Source organism: Callithrix jacchus, chromosome 9 (genome assembly GCF_049354715.1).
Source record: "Callithrix jacchus isolate 240 chromosome 9, calJac240_pri, whole genome shotgun sequence".
NCBI classification, from domain to species: Eukaryota; Metazoa; Chordata; class Mammalia; order Primates; family Cebidae; genus Callithrix; species Callithrix jacchus.
The window spans coordinates 40,056,876-40,072,855 of NC_133510.1; the positions used below are offsets into that span (position 1 = coordinate 40,056,876).

Below are 15,980 nucleotides of genomic sequence, written 5' to 3' on the forward strand. Positions count from 1 at the left end.
CTTGTTCTGCTTGTCTCTTTCTCCCTTTCCTTTTCTTTTTTGCTTTTCTGTCATTGGCACTTCTCCATCCTCTTAGCCTTCCGGGGAACTTTTGGTCTGTCAGAACTCCATGGCATTCTGGGAGTGGGATCAGGGTCCACCTCCTCCTGCACGACTTCCTAAAAAATCCTTCTCTGAGTGCTGCCTGGTATGTTCTTTGCCTGAAAGTACTTTACCAGATGTTCCCCCAATCTTGTCTTTGGTGTTACTTGAATGTTACACATGTGTGAGTGCATATAGCTCTAGAACGCCTCACATGACCTTGTGATATGAACTCACACTCCCCATTTTGCTTCCTGCTTCCTGTTGTGTTTAGTCCCTTTCTGTGTTTCTGTGTGCTAATATGAGTAATTCTATGCTGCTGACATGTAAAACTAATCATTCGGATCTCTAATCAGTGGGATTTTTTTTTGGTGCCAGATAGCAAATTGCTTTACTTCAAAAGGGAAAATGTATTAAATATACAAACTCCCCTTTATTTAAGTGTTTTCTAGAAGTACAGATGTGATTCAACTTCAAATAGCCTTTCTTTTGCTGGACTTTTTATCTCCACAGAATTTTAACTTCCCCTTCCTGGTGTGTCTTTTATGTGGTCAGAAAATTCAGTAATCAACATAGAATCTCAGTGCCAAGAGGAATCTTTAAGGTCATCTTGTCTAATTTGACATGATTAATTGAAGTCCAAGAGATTTGCCCAGAGTTAGAAGCACACAAAGACAGAGCTGGGCCTATAGCCCAGGAATCCTGACTTCTAGGCCAATATTCTTTCCATTTACCTTGCATGCCAGCTTGCATTAACCGCAGTTCACTTGAGGCCACAAGTAACTTAGAAATCTTCCTTATATTTTCCCCCCATATTAGCTTAAATCTACTTTATTTTACAACAGCCTTCTCTTTACAAGTTGAACACCAGGTAAAGGGCTAGGGTGTTTATTAGAAAATTCTGGAAGAGCCTGTATTAAAGAGCAGTTAGTTCAGTGTTTATTGAATAATAGGATGGATATATTTTCTTTCTCTTTTTCTTTTTTTGAGACAGAGTTTTGCTCTTGTTGCCCAGGTTGGAGTGCAGTGATGCAATCTTGGCTCATTGCAACCTCCACCTCCCTGGTTCAAGCAATTCTCCTGCCTCAGCCTCCGGAGTAGCTAGGATTACAGGCATGCACCACCCTGCCCAGCTAATTTTGTATTTTTAGTAGAGATGAGGTTTCACCATGTTGACCAGGACAGTCTCAATCTCTTGACCTCATGATCCACCCGCCTCAGCCTCCCAAAGTGTTGGGATTATAGGCGTAAGCCACCACGCCTGGCCTCCAGATTATATTTTTATCATCACTTGTTTATTTTAAAGGCACTTGCTCTGTTTTTGCAACTTGCAGAGGCAGCCTCCCTTCTTTCTGTGAAGACAGGCTGCTTGCCGCCCCTGGTATCCTTTCTGTGCATGTCCATAGAATGTTGCTAGTTCTGTGGCTCCAGCAGAGATGCTCAGAAGAAGACTTTACATGGCCCCATGGAATTTACTGTTGGCTAATAACTGTACCTGCCATGTATGTAAGAGCTCAGTAAATTGGTCACTCAAAAGAGAGCGGTTATCTAACTTGTTTTCATTTATATAAAACAGGACATAAACTTTAAACAGGGCTTAATTCATTTGTTTGTGTTTTGAGACAGAGTCTCGCTCTCTCCAGAGTCTCGCTGGAGTACAGTGGTGCGATCTTGGCGCCATCTCAGCTCACTGCAACCTCCGCCTCCTGAGTTCAAGTGATCTTCCTGCCTCAGCCTCCTGAGTAGCTGGGACTACAGTCATGTGCCCCCCAAGCCCAGCTAATTTTTTGTGTGTATTTTTAGTAGAGACAGGGTTTCACCATGTTGGCCAGGATGGTCTCAATCTCTTGATCTGCCCACGTTAGCCTCCCAAAGTGCTGGGATTACAGGCATGAGGCACCGTGCCCAGCAGACAGTCCTTAATTTTGAACCCAATAATTGACTTTAAAAAGTATTCAGGGGGCAGGCGCAGTGACTCACACTTTTAATCTCTGCACTTGGGAGTCCAAGGCGGGCAGATCACTTAAGAACAGCAGTTCGAGACCAACCTGGCCAACATGGTGAAACCCCATCTCTACTAAAAATACAAAAATTAGCTGAGTATGGTGACATGCACCTGTAGTCCCAGCTACTCAGGAAGCTGAGGCAGGAGAATTGCTTGAACCTGGGAGGCGGAGGCTGCAATGATCCAAGATCATGCCACTGAACTCTAGCCTGGACAACAGAGCGAGACTCTGTGGGAAGCAGAGGCTTCAGTGAACTGAGATCACACCACTGCACTCCAGCCTGGGCAGCAGAGTGAGACTCTGTCTCAAAAAAACAAAAATCAAACAAAAACAGTATTCTGGCTGGGCAGTGGCTCACACCTGTAATCCCAACACTTTGGGAGGCTGAGACAGGTGGATCATTTGAGGTCAGGAGTTTGAGACCAGCCTGGCCAACATGGTGAAACCCCATCTCTACTAAGAATACAAAAATTAGCCAGTTGTTGTAGCACCTGCCTATAATCCCAGCTACTTGGGAGGCTGAGGCAGGAGAATTACTTGAACCCGGTAAGTGGAGGTTACAGTGAGCCACGACTGCACCACTGCCCCAACAAAGCGAGACTCTGTCTTAGAAAGAAAGAAAAAGCGATGGCCCATGCCTGTAATCTGATACTTTGGTAGGCTGAGGTAGGTGGATCACTTAAGATCAGGAGTTAAGACCAGCCTGGCCGACATAGCAAAACCTCGTCTCTACTAAAAATATAAAAATTAACTGGGTGTGATGGTGGGCACATGTAATCTCAGTTACTCTGGAGGCTGACGCAGGAAAATTGCTTTTTTATCTGGGAGGCGGAGGGTGCGGTGAGCCAAGAACAAGGCACTGCATTTCAGCCTGGGCGACAGAGCAAGACTCCATCTCAAGAAAACAACAAAAACAAAAAACAACTAACTAACCTTCAGACTGTTTACATAGACCTTATTACATTGGGCTTCTCTGCTGGTAATGGTTGATAGATTTTAAAAATAAAATAAACTCTGCAGACATTTAGTTTCCATACCATTTATGTATACTTTTTCTGCTTCAAACATTTTTAAGAGCGTCAAAGAAAGAAGGGAAAATTGAGAATTAGAGACAACTGTTAAAATGATTGGACTGGAAAAAAACATTATTTCGTTAATTTTGCCTTTTACCACAAAGGTTGGGAAGTAGCAGGTAAACTGATCAGTTGAATCCCTAATCAGTGGGATTTTTTTTTTTTATTTGTACCAGACTTGACAGATTACTTTTCTTCCAAAGGAGAAAATATTACATGTACAAATTCTCTTTTTTAAAGAATGCAAAGGATTTTACACATCTTCTTTTATAATACCAAGTTCTCTGAAGATAGTAAGGATAGATTTCACATATGTGCCTGTGGGAGGATGTGCTGGATTGCAGTCTCTGTCTCCCTACTGCCTCCCCCCACCGGCCAATAAACTGCTAGTTTTACTATATAATGTAGAGCACTTATTTTCTAAATATGATCCTAAGACACTTGGACATTTTAGAAAATTCTGCCCTGTGATCCTGATGTAAACATAAAGTATCTGGATGAACTTTTTTTTTTTTTTTGAGGTGGAGTATCACTCTGTTGCCTGGGCTGGAGTGCAGTGATGCTATCTCCACTCACTGCAACCTCCCCCTCCCAGGTTCAAGTGATTATTCTTCCTCACCCTCTCAAGTAGCTGGGACTACAGGCATCCATCACCATGCCTGGCTAATTTATGTATTTTTAGTAGAGATGGGTTTTCACCTTGTTGACCAGGCTGGTATCCAACTCCTGACCTCTGGTGATCCACCCACCTCGGCCTCTCAAAGTGCTGGGGTTATAGGCATGAGCCACCTCCCAACCTTGGATGAACTTTTATAGGCAGCATAGAAAGAAAAGAGAGCATATGTCTTACACTAACCACATGTAGTGATTTTTTTTTTGAGATTGAGTTTCGCTCTTGTTACCCAGGCTGGAGTGCAATGGTACGATCTCGGCTCACCGCAACCTCCGCCTCCTGGGTTCAGGCAATTCTCCTGCCTCAGCCTCCTGAGTAGCTGGGATTACAGGCGTGCGCCACCGTGCCCAGCTAATTTTTTGTATTTTTAGTAGAGACGGGGTCTCACCATGTTGACCAGGATGGTCTCGGTCTTTTGACCTCGTGATCCACCCACCTCGGCCTCCCAAAGTGCTGGGATTACAGGCTTGAGCCACCGCGCCTGTCCACATGTAGTGATTTTAACAGAAATTCACTAACTCCAAAACTCAAGAGTTTTTTTTTTTTTTGTTTATAAGAGATTTATTTGAAGACATATTACAACATATAAAAACTAAATAAAGTCTTAATTTCCACTCATACAGTGGTAGATTTGATATAATGCATAATAAAAAACTTTTAAAATCCAGAATGCCCAAAGTACTGCACAATTTGATCACTGAATCATTAGTTGATAAGCAAACCTCACACAACAGCTTCATGTCAGCCAAGGCCACAAACACCATGTACCACACATGTGAACGGACAGATTGACATGTTAAAAACACAGTATCAGTGCATGTTGGGGATTCCTGGTACCAGAAACATGGGTGACGGGAGGGCAGAACTAGTCCTTAGCAGCTTCCTCCTCCTTTATTTTAGCTGAGGCACTCTCTCGGGCTTTGGCCAACACACAGAGCTTGATCTCCAAGCCGATGGCTTTGGATTAAGTTTCTGTGATATCTTAGAGTTACCATAAACCCCAAAAGTAACACTGTAATTACACTTTCTCTTGATTATACAACCAGGCAAGGTAGGGCTTTAGCAAAAACATCACAGAAAGAGGTCTCCTTCATTTTGAGCACATCGTGCTTTTCAGAGTGATTATATAGCCTTTTTGGGAGGTAGGTGGGTGTGCTTTATGCCCATTTAACAAGCTGAGATGCACAAACATTAGTTGATATGTCTGAGTCATAAAATTAGTTACAACCAGATTCTAGAGCTCCTGATTTTACTGTTGTGACTTGATTATAGAGCAAAGGGTTAGATTGGAGAGCACTTCCCAGGAGGCTAGAGGTATGTTAAGTCTCTTGCTATATGGGGAAAGGAATGGAGGAAACTAGTGATCTGAGAACCACTGGGCTCCTGCAGAACCTTGGATTTGTAATCCAGACACCTGAATTTTTTTGTCTCAACCACAATCCTGACAATCACAACCTTTTGTATTCCCAATAAAAAGACTAAACGAAATGAAATGTCACTCACTTTGAATGAGTTTTAACCTGATGGGGTTTCTGTCACTTTACTTCTCACAGGAGTTAACAGTTGTTGTGGGGTCACATATGAGTGTCCTTTGTCTTTTGGTGCACGAAAACTTTAATTGTTGTTATGCACAAACACTTATGGAATTTTTGCATTTTGTTTGTCTCTGTACTTGTTTGTATAAGGTTAAGAAAATTAGAAAAATAGCTAATGTTTATGCATTAAAAATACTCCTTAATTTTTAGAAATATATGCAAGAGGCACGAAGTTTAGGAAAAAACCTGAGGCAGCCCAAACTGTCAGACCTCTCTCCTGCAGTGATTGCACAGACCAACTGGAAATTTGTAGAAGGCTTATTAAAAGAATGTAGAATGAAGGTATGTATTATTCACTGATGCCAGACAGTGGTACATTCATGTTTACACCATGTGTGAGGCTAAGATGAACTGAGTTAACCCCCATTTAAGCATGTAATTTTGCTAGAAGAAAACTTGTACTGTGGCATTGACCTCATGTGCTCTTTACTTGGGCATTGAACCTCCATGGGTTCTCTACTGCCTGCAGAATCAATGACATGAGAGCCTTGTGCCGTCTTTCTCACCTTTTTAGACATTGCTATCCTCCTCTCCAACATGAGGAGATGTCTTAAACCGCTCGTAATTGCCTCAGGAATGTTGTCATCTTATGTGAAAGACAACACTTTTGTTTCTGTGTATGTACCTGTGTATAACCTTATTTGTGTCTGTACATGGTTTGTGTTCCTGTAAGGAAAAAGACCTTAGCTGAGTTGTAGGTTTGTATATATTGCACAACAGTCTCCTCTCAGATATCTTTGTTTATTGGAGGTAGCAGTACAAATTGACAAAACCTAAAACATCATTTTAACTAGTAATTGTATTGATTTATTTGACAGTCATTGAGTACCTTCTCTGCATATTCAATAAATATACTGTTTTCAGCATCAGTATATAGTGGTGAATTAAAGTTCTCGCCTAAAAGAGCTAGATTCTCATTCCTACATTTTATAAAAGCTACTAAGACTGATGCAAATTAATTTACATGAAACTGATTTCCATTTTCTTTCTATTTTTTGGTGTGTACTCGATGAACAAAGAAAGGATAAAAAAGGAAAATAGAAGAAAAGTCCTGGTCCATTCACAAGTTAGAGTTCTCAAAAACTTTAGAGCTGCCCATTTTTATTGTGGTTTTTACCTAAGTGCAGTCAAACTAAATGCAAGAATCTTTAGTATGCTAAGATGCTGGGGCAGTGATAAGGCAGGTTGTGGTGGCATGATGGGGTTCCATATTCTCATAGTACATTTTCTTTTTGTTTGTTTTTCACTTTATCACCCAGCCGGCTGTAGTGCAGTGGCACAATCTTGGCTCACTGCAACCTCCACCTCCTGGGTTCAAGGAATTCTCCTGCTTTAGCCTCCCAAGTAGCTGGGATTATAGGCACACCACTACTGCCCAGCTACTTTTTGTATTTTTAGTAGAGATAGAGTTTCACCATGTTGGCCAGGCTGGTCTCAAACTCCTATCTCAGGTGATCCACCCGCCTCAGCCTCCTAAAGTGCTGGGATTACAGGAGTAAGCCACCGTGCTCAGCCCTGACAGCACACTTTCTAGGTCTGCTGTAATTCCCTTATATCACAGAAGTTAATACTTTGACAATTGTTGTACATAAGCATCTTTTTAACATGGGGATGCCTTATAAATATTACCTTATTTTCTCTTTAGTCACACTCCATTTCTCTGACAAAATAGTAACATATAAATTATATTACTCCAGTTAGTTTACCACAGAGATTAAGACTTGTAATCCAAGGTGATTACAAATCTGCAAATAAAAGTATTATGAAGGGAAGCCAAGTCTCCTACTTCAGTAATTGACTTGTTGGTTTTGATTTCACTGCTGGGGTGCCTTATGACTGCATGTGATATTCTTAGACAAAACGCATGTTGGTAGAGAAGATGGGACACGAAGCGGTGGAACTTGGCCATGGAGAAGCAAACATCACTGGCTTGGAGGAGAATACCTTGATCGCCAGCCTCTGTGACCTGCTGGAGAGGATATGGAGCCATGGCTTGCAGGTCAAACAGGTAACAGTTTATGAGGTCCTGGTGACATGGCCAGTTAAGAGCCCTGTGAAGAAATGTAACAAGAAGAAAAATATGTCATTAAAAAAAAATAGGTTATTTTGTCACAAGAGGACCAGAAAAGTGCCACAGGCATTTTAATTTCAGAAAATGAAAATATAACCCATGAGCAGGAGGTGTTTTGGGGATCTTTCCTGCTAAGCAGGAAAGGATAAAATAGTACATTCATTGCAGAGGCTGTATCCCTAGTAAGTTCCATTAAATGTTTGCTTTTGTCACTATCCAGGAAAAAAACTCTAGTAGCCAGAATTAACAGTTCCTTACCATTTTAAGTTATCTAATAATTCAGGGTGAAAAATTCAAATGATCTCTTTGCTTTTGTCTCTCTCTCTCTAGTCTCCCATTGTGTTTTTTTTTTCCTGATGTGTGCATGTTTCTTCCTCCCTTTTTCTCTTTCTCCTCTCACATCGATTTTTTCTCTCTCATTGCCACTTCATATATCCAAACATATTTTACATGTAGATGTAAACGAGTACATTCTGTTCTGCTAGAGCATTTTAATTCTGTGGTTACTAATGTAACCACTGTAGACAGCCCTAATTACATACAACTAAGTAACAACTAAGCTGACATCAGAAATCTTCTTGCCTCCCATGCTGCCCCTTTGCTTAGCTGCTTCCCTTCCTGAGGCTCTTGCCAGTCTTCTCCGTGAGGCACAGGATGACCTTTATAATACATGCAGAAGATGTTCAGAATGTCACACAGCTAGGAGTGGGTGAGCTTGGGTCATCAAACTTCTAAATGGCTATTGGAATATGAATGATTTGGATGAGAAATTATTTTTTGATGAATTGTTTCTTATAAAATGAAATGTTTACACACCTTGTCCTTTCAGGGGAAGTCGGCTTTGTGGTCACATTTAATTCAGTTTCAGGACAGAGAAGAGAAACAAGAGCACCTTGCAGAATCACCAGGTATAAGATCATTGATAAAGAACTGGCAGCATTGGACTATGGGAAGACACAATACTGTGGGGCCTTGTCTTGATCTCTTTCTCTCTCAAGCTAAAATTTACTCATTTTGCTAATAATGGGATAAAGTAGAAGGAGCAATATTACTTACTAACTGTGAGACCTTGGAAAAAATCATTTGCCCTTTCTGATCTCCTGCTTCCTCGTCTATAAAGTAGGGAAAATAAGATTAGCTAGGCTGAAACTGTCATGCTGATCAAGTAAGGTATTGTGTGAAAACCCCCAATGAATTGTAAACAACCCTGCAAGTATACATTACTCTCACTAGCATTAGAATATTTTTTTTCTTAAGAGTTTTATGCCAGGTATAGTGGGTCACACCTGTAATCCCACTACTTTGGGAGGCCAAGGCAAGCAGATCACTTGAGGTCAGGAGCTTGAGACCTGCCTGGCCAACATGGTGAAACCCCATCTCTACTAAAAATACAAAAATTAGCCAGGCGTGGTGGCACATGGCTGTAATCCCAGCTACTCGGGAGACTTAGGCAGGATAATCAATTGAACCCCGGAGTCAGAGGTTATAGTGAGGTGAGATGGTGCCACTACACTCCAGCCTGGGTGACAGAACAAGACTCCATTAAAAAAAAAAAAAGTTTTATAACCAGCATTAATGATTTTTCAGGGAAAAAATATGTACATATGTCTCAAAAATTTCAGGAGGCAAAGCTCTTCGTCAATTTATAGATGATGTAACATGTTATAAGTATCTTAATTGTTAGCTAATTAGAATTATGTAGGATTTCTTAAGCTAAGTGTTCTACCTACTATGTATTTTTCACAACAACGCAGGGAGCCTGCTTTTCTTTATGTAAAATAACCATTTATTTCACAAAAAGTAGAAGTAACTGTGGGAAGCTAATTGAGATAAAATGCTTTATATTGAATTTGTCATTTAAGAACCTTTTCAAAAAGTATGAATTACTTTGCACATTCAGAAATGTTTTTTTAAAAAAGTAAATTTTTTTTTTTTTTTTTTGAGATGGAGTCTCGCTCTTGTCACCCAGGCTGGAGTATAGTGGTGCAATCTTGGCTCACTGCAACCTCTGCCTCCCGAGTTCAAGCAGTTCTCCTGCCTCAGCCTCCCAAGTTCCTGGGATTACAGCGCTAACCACCATGACTAGCTAATTTTTATATTTTTAGTAGAGACAGGGTTTTGCCATGTTGGCCAGGCTGGTCTCAAACTCCTGACCTCCAGTGATCCACCCACCTCAGCGTCCCAGAGTGCTGGGATTACAGGCATGAGCCACCACACCCAGCTAATTTTGTTTTTTTAGTAGAGACAGTGTTTCTCCATGTTGGTCTGGTTGGTCTCAAACTCCTGACCTCAGGTGATCCGCCCACCTTGGCCTCCCAAAGTGCACTGTGCTGGTCTTAAAGACCCTTTTATTCATCCTTAATTCCTTTTCCCTCACTGCCTCTAGAAGGCAACACCACCCTAAATGTGGTGTTTATTGTTAGAAATCTAGTGTTTAAAATGTATTTAATCAGACAGCTAGGAATGAGTTGACTACATTGTCCTGGAGCTCCTGTAATCAGAATGACAAGGTGCTGCTGTCCCTGGCTGTAACTATATTTATAAAGATCCAGATAAAGTTTAAAAGCATTCTCTAGTGTCCATCTCTTCTGCCACTTTTTTTCTGCTAAAAAAGTAGAAATGAGGCCAGGTGCGGTGACTCATGCCTGTAATCCCAGCACTTTGGGAGGCCGAGGCAGGCAGATCACCTGAGATGAGAAGTCTGAGACCAGTCTGGCCAACATGGTGAAATCCCATCTCTACTAAAAATTTTTAAAAATTAGCCAGGTGTGGTGGCACACACCTGTAATCCCAGCTACTCAGGAGGCTGAGGCAGGAGAATGGCTTGAACTCGGGAGGCGGAGATTGCAGTGAGCCAAGATTACACCACTACACTCCAGCCCGGACAACAGAGTAAGACTCATCTCAAAAAAAGAAAAATGCATCGGTATATGCCCTGAAGTTTAAATTTTTTTAATTAATTGTTTTTAAATTTTGTTCTTATCAAAACAGTTTCAAAGTATTTAGTTTGAACTATGTATATTTTTTGTTGCTTTTCTAATATGTTGCTGGTATTTTTCTACATAGTTGCCCTAGGACCAGAAAGAAGAAAATCTGACTCAGGAGTTATGTTGCCAACGCTCAGGGTCTCTCTTATCCAGGACATGAGGTATTTGTTATTAATGCATGTGTTAGCATGTGCTGATAACTTTGAAGTATTTTGTGGCTTTTAACTAAATTGCTCAAATAATTATGTCTGTGTATTTTTTGCTTATGTATTCTGAAGGAAGCATTTTTTATGATTTTGCTTATTTTATTTTTATACCATTGTATTCTTTCCTGACATTAAATCCAAATGGAAAATGCAGCTGAGTTAAAGCATCTCTAAACTATTTTTTTTTTTATTTTAATTTTGAGACAGGGTCTTGCTTTGTCACCCAGGCTGGAGTTCAGTGATGCAATCACCACTCACTGCAGCTTCAGTTCCCAGGGTCAAGCACTCCTTCTGCCTCAGCCTCCCAAGTAGCTGGGATTACAGGTACCTGCCATCACGCCCAGCTAATTTTTTTGATTTTTAGTAGAGACGGAGTCTTGTGTTGCCCGGGCTGGTCTTGAACTCCTGGGCTCAAGTGATTCTCCCACCTCGGCCTCCCAAAGTGCTGGGATTACAGACGTGAGCCATCGTGCCCACCCTAAACTATTTCATAACTTCTTTTGTTCAGTTTTTAAAACTCCGTTAAATACCTACTACCCACTAATACAAAAAAAAATGTGCAAATAATGGTAGGATGTGTGGCAGAACAGTTGCAATCAGGTAGACTTAATTTGAAGCAAATACAGATCTGAGAATCATGACTTGCAGTTATTGTTAAGAAATCTTTACAAGACATCACCGTATCTTACAGATTTATTGAATGAGAAGTGCAGAGACTTTTTTCATTTAAATAATTTAGGTACAATACTTAGTCAACTCTTACAGTGTATGGGTTTAAAGCAATGTCATAAGATCCGAGTGCAGTGAGTCATGCACTTTGGGAGGCTGAGGGCAGAGGATCACTTAAGACCAAGAGATTGATACCAGCCTGGGCAACATAGCAAGACCTTGTATTTCAAAAATATTTAAAAATAATTAACCAATTAAAGATTATCAATGCAGTCTAACTTATTTTCTCTAATGCCATAAAAAGTAAGATTTCATATTTTCCATGTGTTGTCCAGTGCAACTTGAAAAATAATTCAGTGGATTGAAGTTGTGGCTGATATTCAATTACACTATAGAACAATTATTTTGAAAAGAAACTTGAGTATTCACCCTGTTTTATTACTTTTTTTTTGAGAATCAGTAATAACCAAATGCTTATTTACAGGTATCTATGAGTCTGCTACAAGGACATAATAAAGCCTGAAAGAGTGAATGGGTGTTAAATGCTTTATCTTAATGACATTGTCTCTGTGCTTGTGTTGTAATGGCAATTATGATGTGAGACTAACTTCATGATTCAGATGAAACCTTCAGAGATTTAATTAACATCACTTGTATATTATCCATTGCTTCCTTTAAGTATAAAAGAATCGTTTCTGTGTCCAGTACTGTTCACTCTTCTTTTCTAGTCAGGGTTATCCTTAAGATCTGTATCTTTGATGTTACCACCATTCTTTAGGCATATTCAGAACATGAGTGAGATCAAGACTGATGTTGGACGAGCTCGGGCATGGATAAGACTATCTCTAGAAAAGAAGCTCTTGTCCCAGCATCTTAAGCAGTTGCTTTCTAACCAACCACTCACCAAGTAAGATACTATCTTTGATACATTTGTTACATTTTGTATGCATACCTGTGTGTATACAAAGCAAGTTGCTTAAACTGACAAACTGGCTTCTTCAGTATGAAGTGCTATTTCCTGTGCACATGGGTTCTTCTTTATCTAACAGGCATGTGCTTTAAAAATTCTGTCTTGGCGGGGCGCGGTGGCTCAAGCCTGTAATCCCAGCACTTTGGGAGGCCGAGGTGGGTGGATCACGAGGTCAACAGATCGAGACCATCCTGGTCAACATGGTGAAACCCCGTCTCTACTAAAAATACAAAAAATTAGCTGGGCACAGTGGCATGTGCCTGTAATCAGCTACTCAGGAGGCTAAGGCAGGAGAATTGCCTGAACCCAGGAGGCGGAGGTTGCGGTGAGCCGAGATCATGCCATTGCACTCCAGCCTGGGTAACAAGAGTGAAAACTCCATCTCAAAATAAATAAATAAATAAAATTCTGTCTTGATGTAATACTTGATTATTTTGGGAAGGACACACCAAATTTAACAGCCAAAGGCCAGATTGCAGTTGGGTGTGGTGGCTGTTGCTTGTAATCGTAACATTTTGGGAGGCCAAGGTGGGTGAATCACTTGAGTCCAGGAGTTCAAGACCAGCCTGGGTAACATGGTGAAACCCTGTATCTTCAAAAAATACAAACATTAGTCAGGTGTGGTGCTGTGTGCCTGTAGACCTAGCTACTTGGGAGGCTGAGGTGGGAGGGTTGCTCAAGCCCAGGAGGCACAGGTTGCAGTGAGCCAAGATTGTTCCACTGCACTCCAGCCTAGACAATAGAGCAATAGCCCTGTCTCAAAAAAGATCAGGTTCAGTGGCTTATGCCTGTAATCCCCGCACTTTGGGAGGCCAAGGCAGGCAGATGACCTGAGGCCAGGAGTTAGAGACCAGCCTGGCCAACATGGTAAAACTCTGTCACTACTAAAAATACAAAAATTAGCAGGGTGTGGTGATGCACGCCTGTAGTCCTAGCTATTCAGGAGCCTGAGGCAGGGGAATCACTTGAACTTGGGAGGTAGAGGTTGCAGTGAGCCAAAATCGCATCACTGCACTCCAGTAGCACAAGATTCTGTCTCAAGGAAAAAAAAAAAAAAAGCCAGATTGCTCTGCTATAATCAGGCAAAAAGCTAGCTAGTTTACACAAGCTGATGGTAACATCTAAAAGATAGTTTGAATTTACATAAACATTATATTGTAAAAAAAAATGCAGACAAAACCTGGAGTAAAAAAAGAAAAAAAAAAAGTACTATGAGGAGGTCCCAGTAAAGAGCTTCTTCTGAGAGCCTTGCATTTAGTAGTTTAGGGCAAGGGTTCCCAACCCTTGGGTTATGGACTAGTACTGCTCAGTGGCCTTTTAGGAACCAGGGTCGTGCAGCAGGAGATGAGCTGAGGGCAAGCTAAGCTCCACCTCCTGTCAGATCAGTGGCATTAGATTATCAAAGGAGCACAACTCTAATGCCTGATGATCAGAGGTGAAACAATTTTATTCTGAATCCACCTCCCCATCCCCAGCCCCTGCACGGCCATGGGAAAATTATCTTCCATGAAACCAGTCCCTGGTGCCAGAAAGGTTAGGGACCAGTGCTTTAGAGCCAGGAAACCAGTGAAGTACTTGTCAGCTAATTGTTAACCGTTTTAATTGCTTCTATTTACTCTATCAAGAAACACTCTTTGAGGTCAGGTGCAATGGCTCACACCTGTAATCCCAACACTTTGGGAGGCCAAGGTAAGCAGATCACTTGAGGTCAGGAGTTCGAGATCAATCAGCCTGGCCAACATGGTGAAACCCCGTCTCTACAAAAAATACAAAAAAAATAGCTGGGTGTGGTAGCACATGCCTGTAATCCCAGCTACTTGGGAGGCTGAGGCACGAGAATCACTCGAGCCCGGGAGGTGGAGGTTGCAGTGAGCCAAGATTGTGCCACTGCAGTCCAGCCTGGGCAACAGAGCGAGGCCCTGTCTTAGAAAAAAAAGGAAGACGCTGTCTTAGATGAAATATATTGCCCATATTTACATTAGTGCTAACTTGAAGGCTAAGGACTTTGACTTCTCAGGAGCGAAGTTATGCAGAGAATTCAACAAAGACCTCAAACATGACATCTATTAGAGTCTCATCATGGTAACTCAATGCTTTTTGTAATTTTGCATTTGTACATATCACACCTGGATTACAGACCCCCTGGAGCATTTTCAGATGAGTCTTAATGTCCAAAGAGTAGGTTTGATAAACAATGAAGTGTCACATAGAGCCTGTAAACCTGATCTTGTTTTCTTAAAACTGGAATTTTTTTGTTTTTGTATGTTTGGGTTTTTTTTCCAATTATAAAAATTATTGGCCAGGCTTGGTGGCTTATGTGTAATCCCAGCACTTTGGGAGGCTAAGACGGGCAGATCACAAGATGAGAAGATCAAGGCCATCCTGGCCAACATGGTAAAATCCCATCTCTACTAAAAATAGAAAAATTAGTTCGGCATGGTGGCACATGCCTGTAATCCCAGCTACTTAGGAGGCTGAGGCAGGAGAATCGCTTGAACCAGAGAGTCAAAGGTTGCAGTGAGCCAAGATCACGCCACTGCACTCCAGCCTGGGCAACAGAGTGAGACTCCGTGTCAAAAAAAAATAAAGGCCAGGCACGGCGGCTCATGCCTGTAATCCCAGCCCTTTGGGAGGCCGAGGTTGGCAGATCCCCTGAGGTCAGGAGTTCAAGACCAGCTTGACCAACATGGAAAAACACTGTCTCTACTAAAAATACAAAATTAGCTGGGCACGGTGGCACATTCCTGTAATCCCAGCTACTTGGGAGACTGAGGCAGCAGAATTGCTTAAACCCAGGAGGCAAGAGGTTGCAGTGAGCCGAGGTCATGCCATTGCACTCCAGTCTGGGCAACAAGAGTGAAACTCCATCTCAAAAAAAAAAAAAAAAGTTATTTATGCCTATAGAGGCCAAAGTGCAAAGAGGAAAATGATAATCACTTATAATCCTGGTATATAAAGAATAATACTGAGTATTTCACATTTTTTTCTGTACGTTTATGCTGTGCATGTTCTCTTATTAAGATATACTATAGTTGCAATTCAATATCATCCTTTTTCTTAGATTAACAGTATACCATAAACGTTTCACCGTATCACAAGAGTTTAAACTCTGAGGTCCAAATGCCTGTGTTCGAATATTGCCTTCCCTATTTACTGTTTGAATGGCCTCGGACAGGATACTTAACTTTCCTGTATCTCTCTTTTTCCCGTCTTTAAAATGACACTAGGCTGGGCGTGGTGGCTCCTGTAATGCCAGCACTTTGAGAGGCCAAGGTGGGAGGACCACCTTAAGCCTAGGAGTTCAAGACCAGCCTGGACAATAATTGTGAGACTCCATCTCTACTAAAAATAAAAAAGTAGCTGGCATGGTAGCATGCACCTGTGGTCCCAGCAGCTTGGGAGGCTGAGATGAGCGGCTAACTCAAGCCCAGGTCAAGGCTGCAGTGAGCTGTTACTGTGTCACTGCACTCCCACCTGGGTGAAAGAGCAAGACCTCATCTCAAATAAAGCAAGGTGGGGGGACACTAATAGACTTTAAGTTTTTAATGAAATCTTTGCCCCGTTTCATCTGTATCTTTAGGACTGAGTTCTAAAAGTAAAACTGATGAGTCAAAGGATATGATTGGTTTAAAATAATGGTTACCTGAAT

The 15,980-nt window shown here is 41.4% G+C and overlaps 1 protein-coding gene across 7 annotated transcripts in view; it reads left to right on the forward strand.

Moving 5' to 3' along the window:
* Positions 1-15,980, forward strand: part of DENND5B (DENN domain containing 5B) — a 212,760-nt gene that overhangs the window by 169,257 nt on the left and 27,523 nt on the right. For all 7 annotated transcript variants that reach the window (XM_035255863.3, XM_035255865.3, XM_035255867.3 and 4 more), the window contains 5 exons: positions 5,579-5,710; positions 7,284-7,436; positions 8,329-8,407; positions 10,566-10,647; positions 12,140-12,268. In XM_035255863.3, the coding sequence (XP_035111754.3) occupies positions 5,579-5,710; positions 7,284-7,436; positions 8,329-8,407; positions 10,566-10,647; positions 12,140-12,268 (575 nt within the window). The remainder of the gene's footprint in view (positions 1-5,578; positions 5,711-7,283; positions 7,437-8,328; positions 8,408-10,565; positions 10,648-12,139; positions 12,269-15,980) is intronic.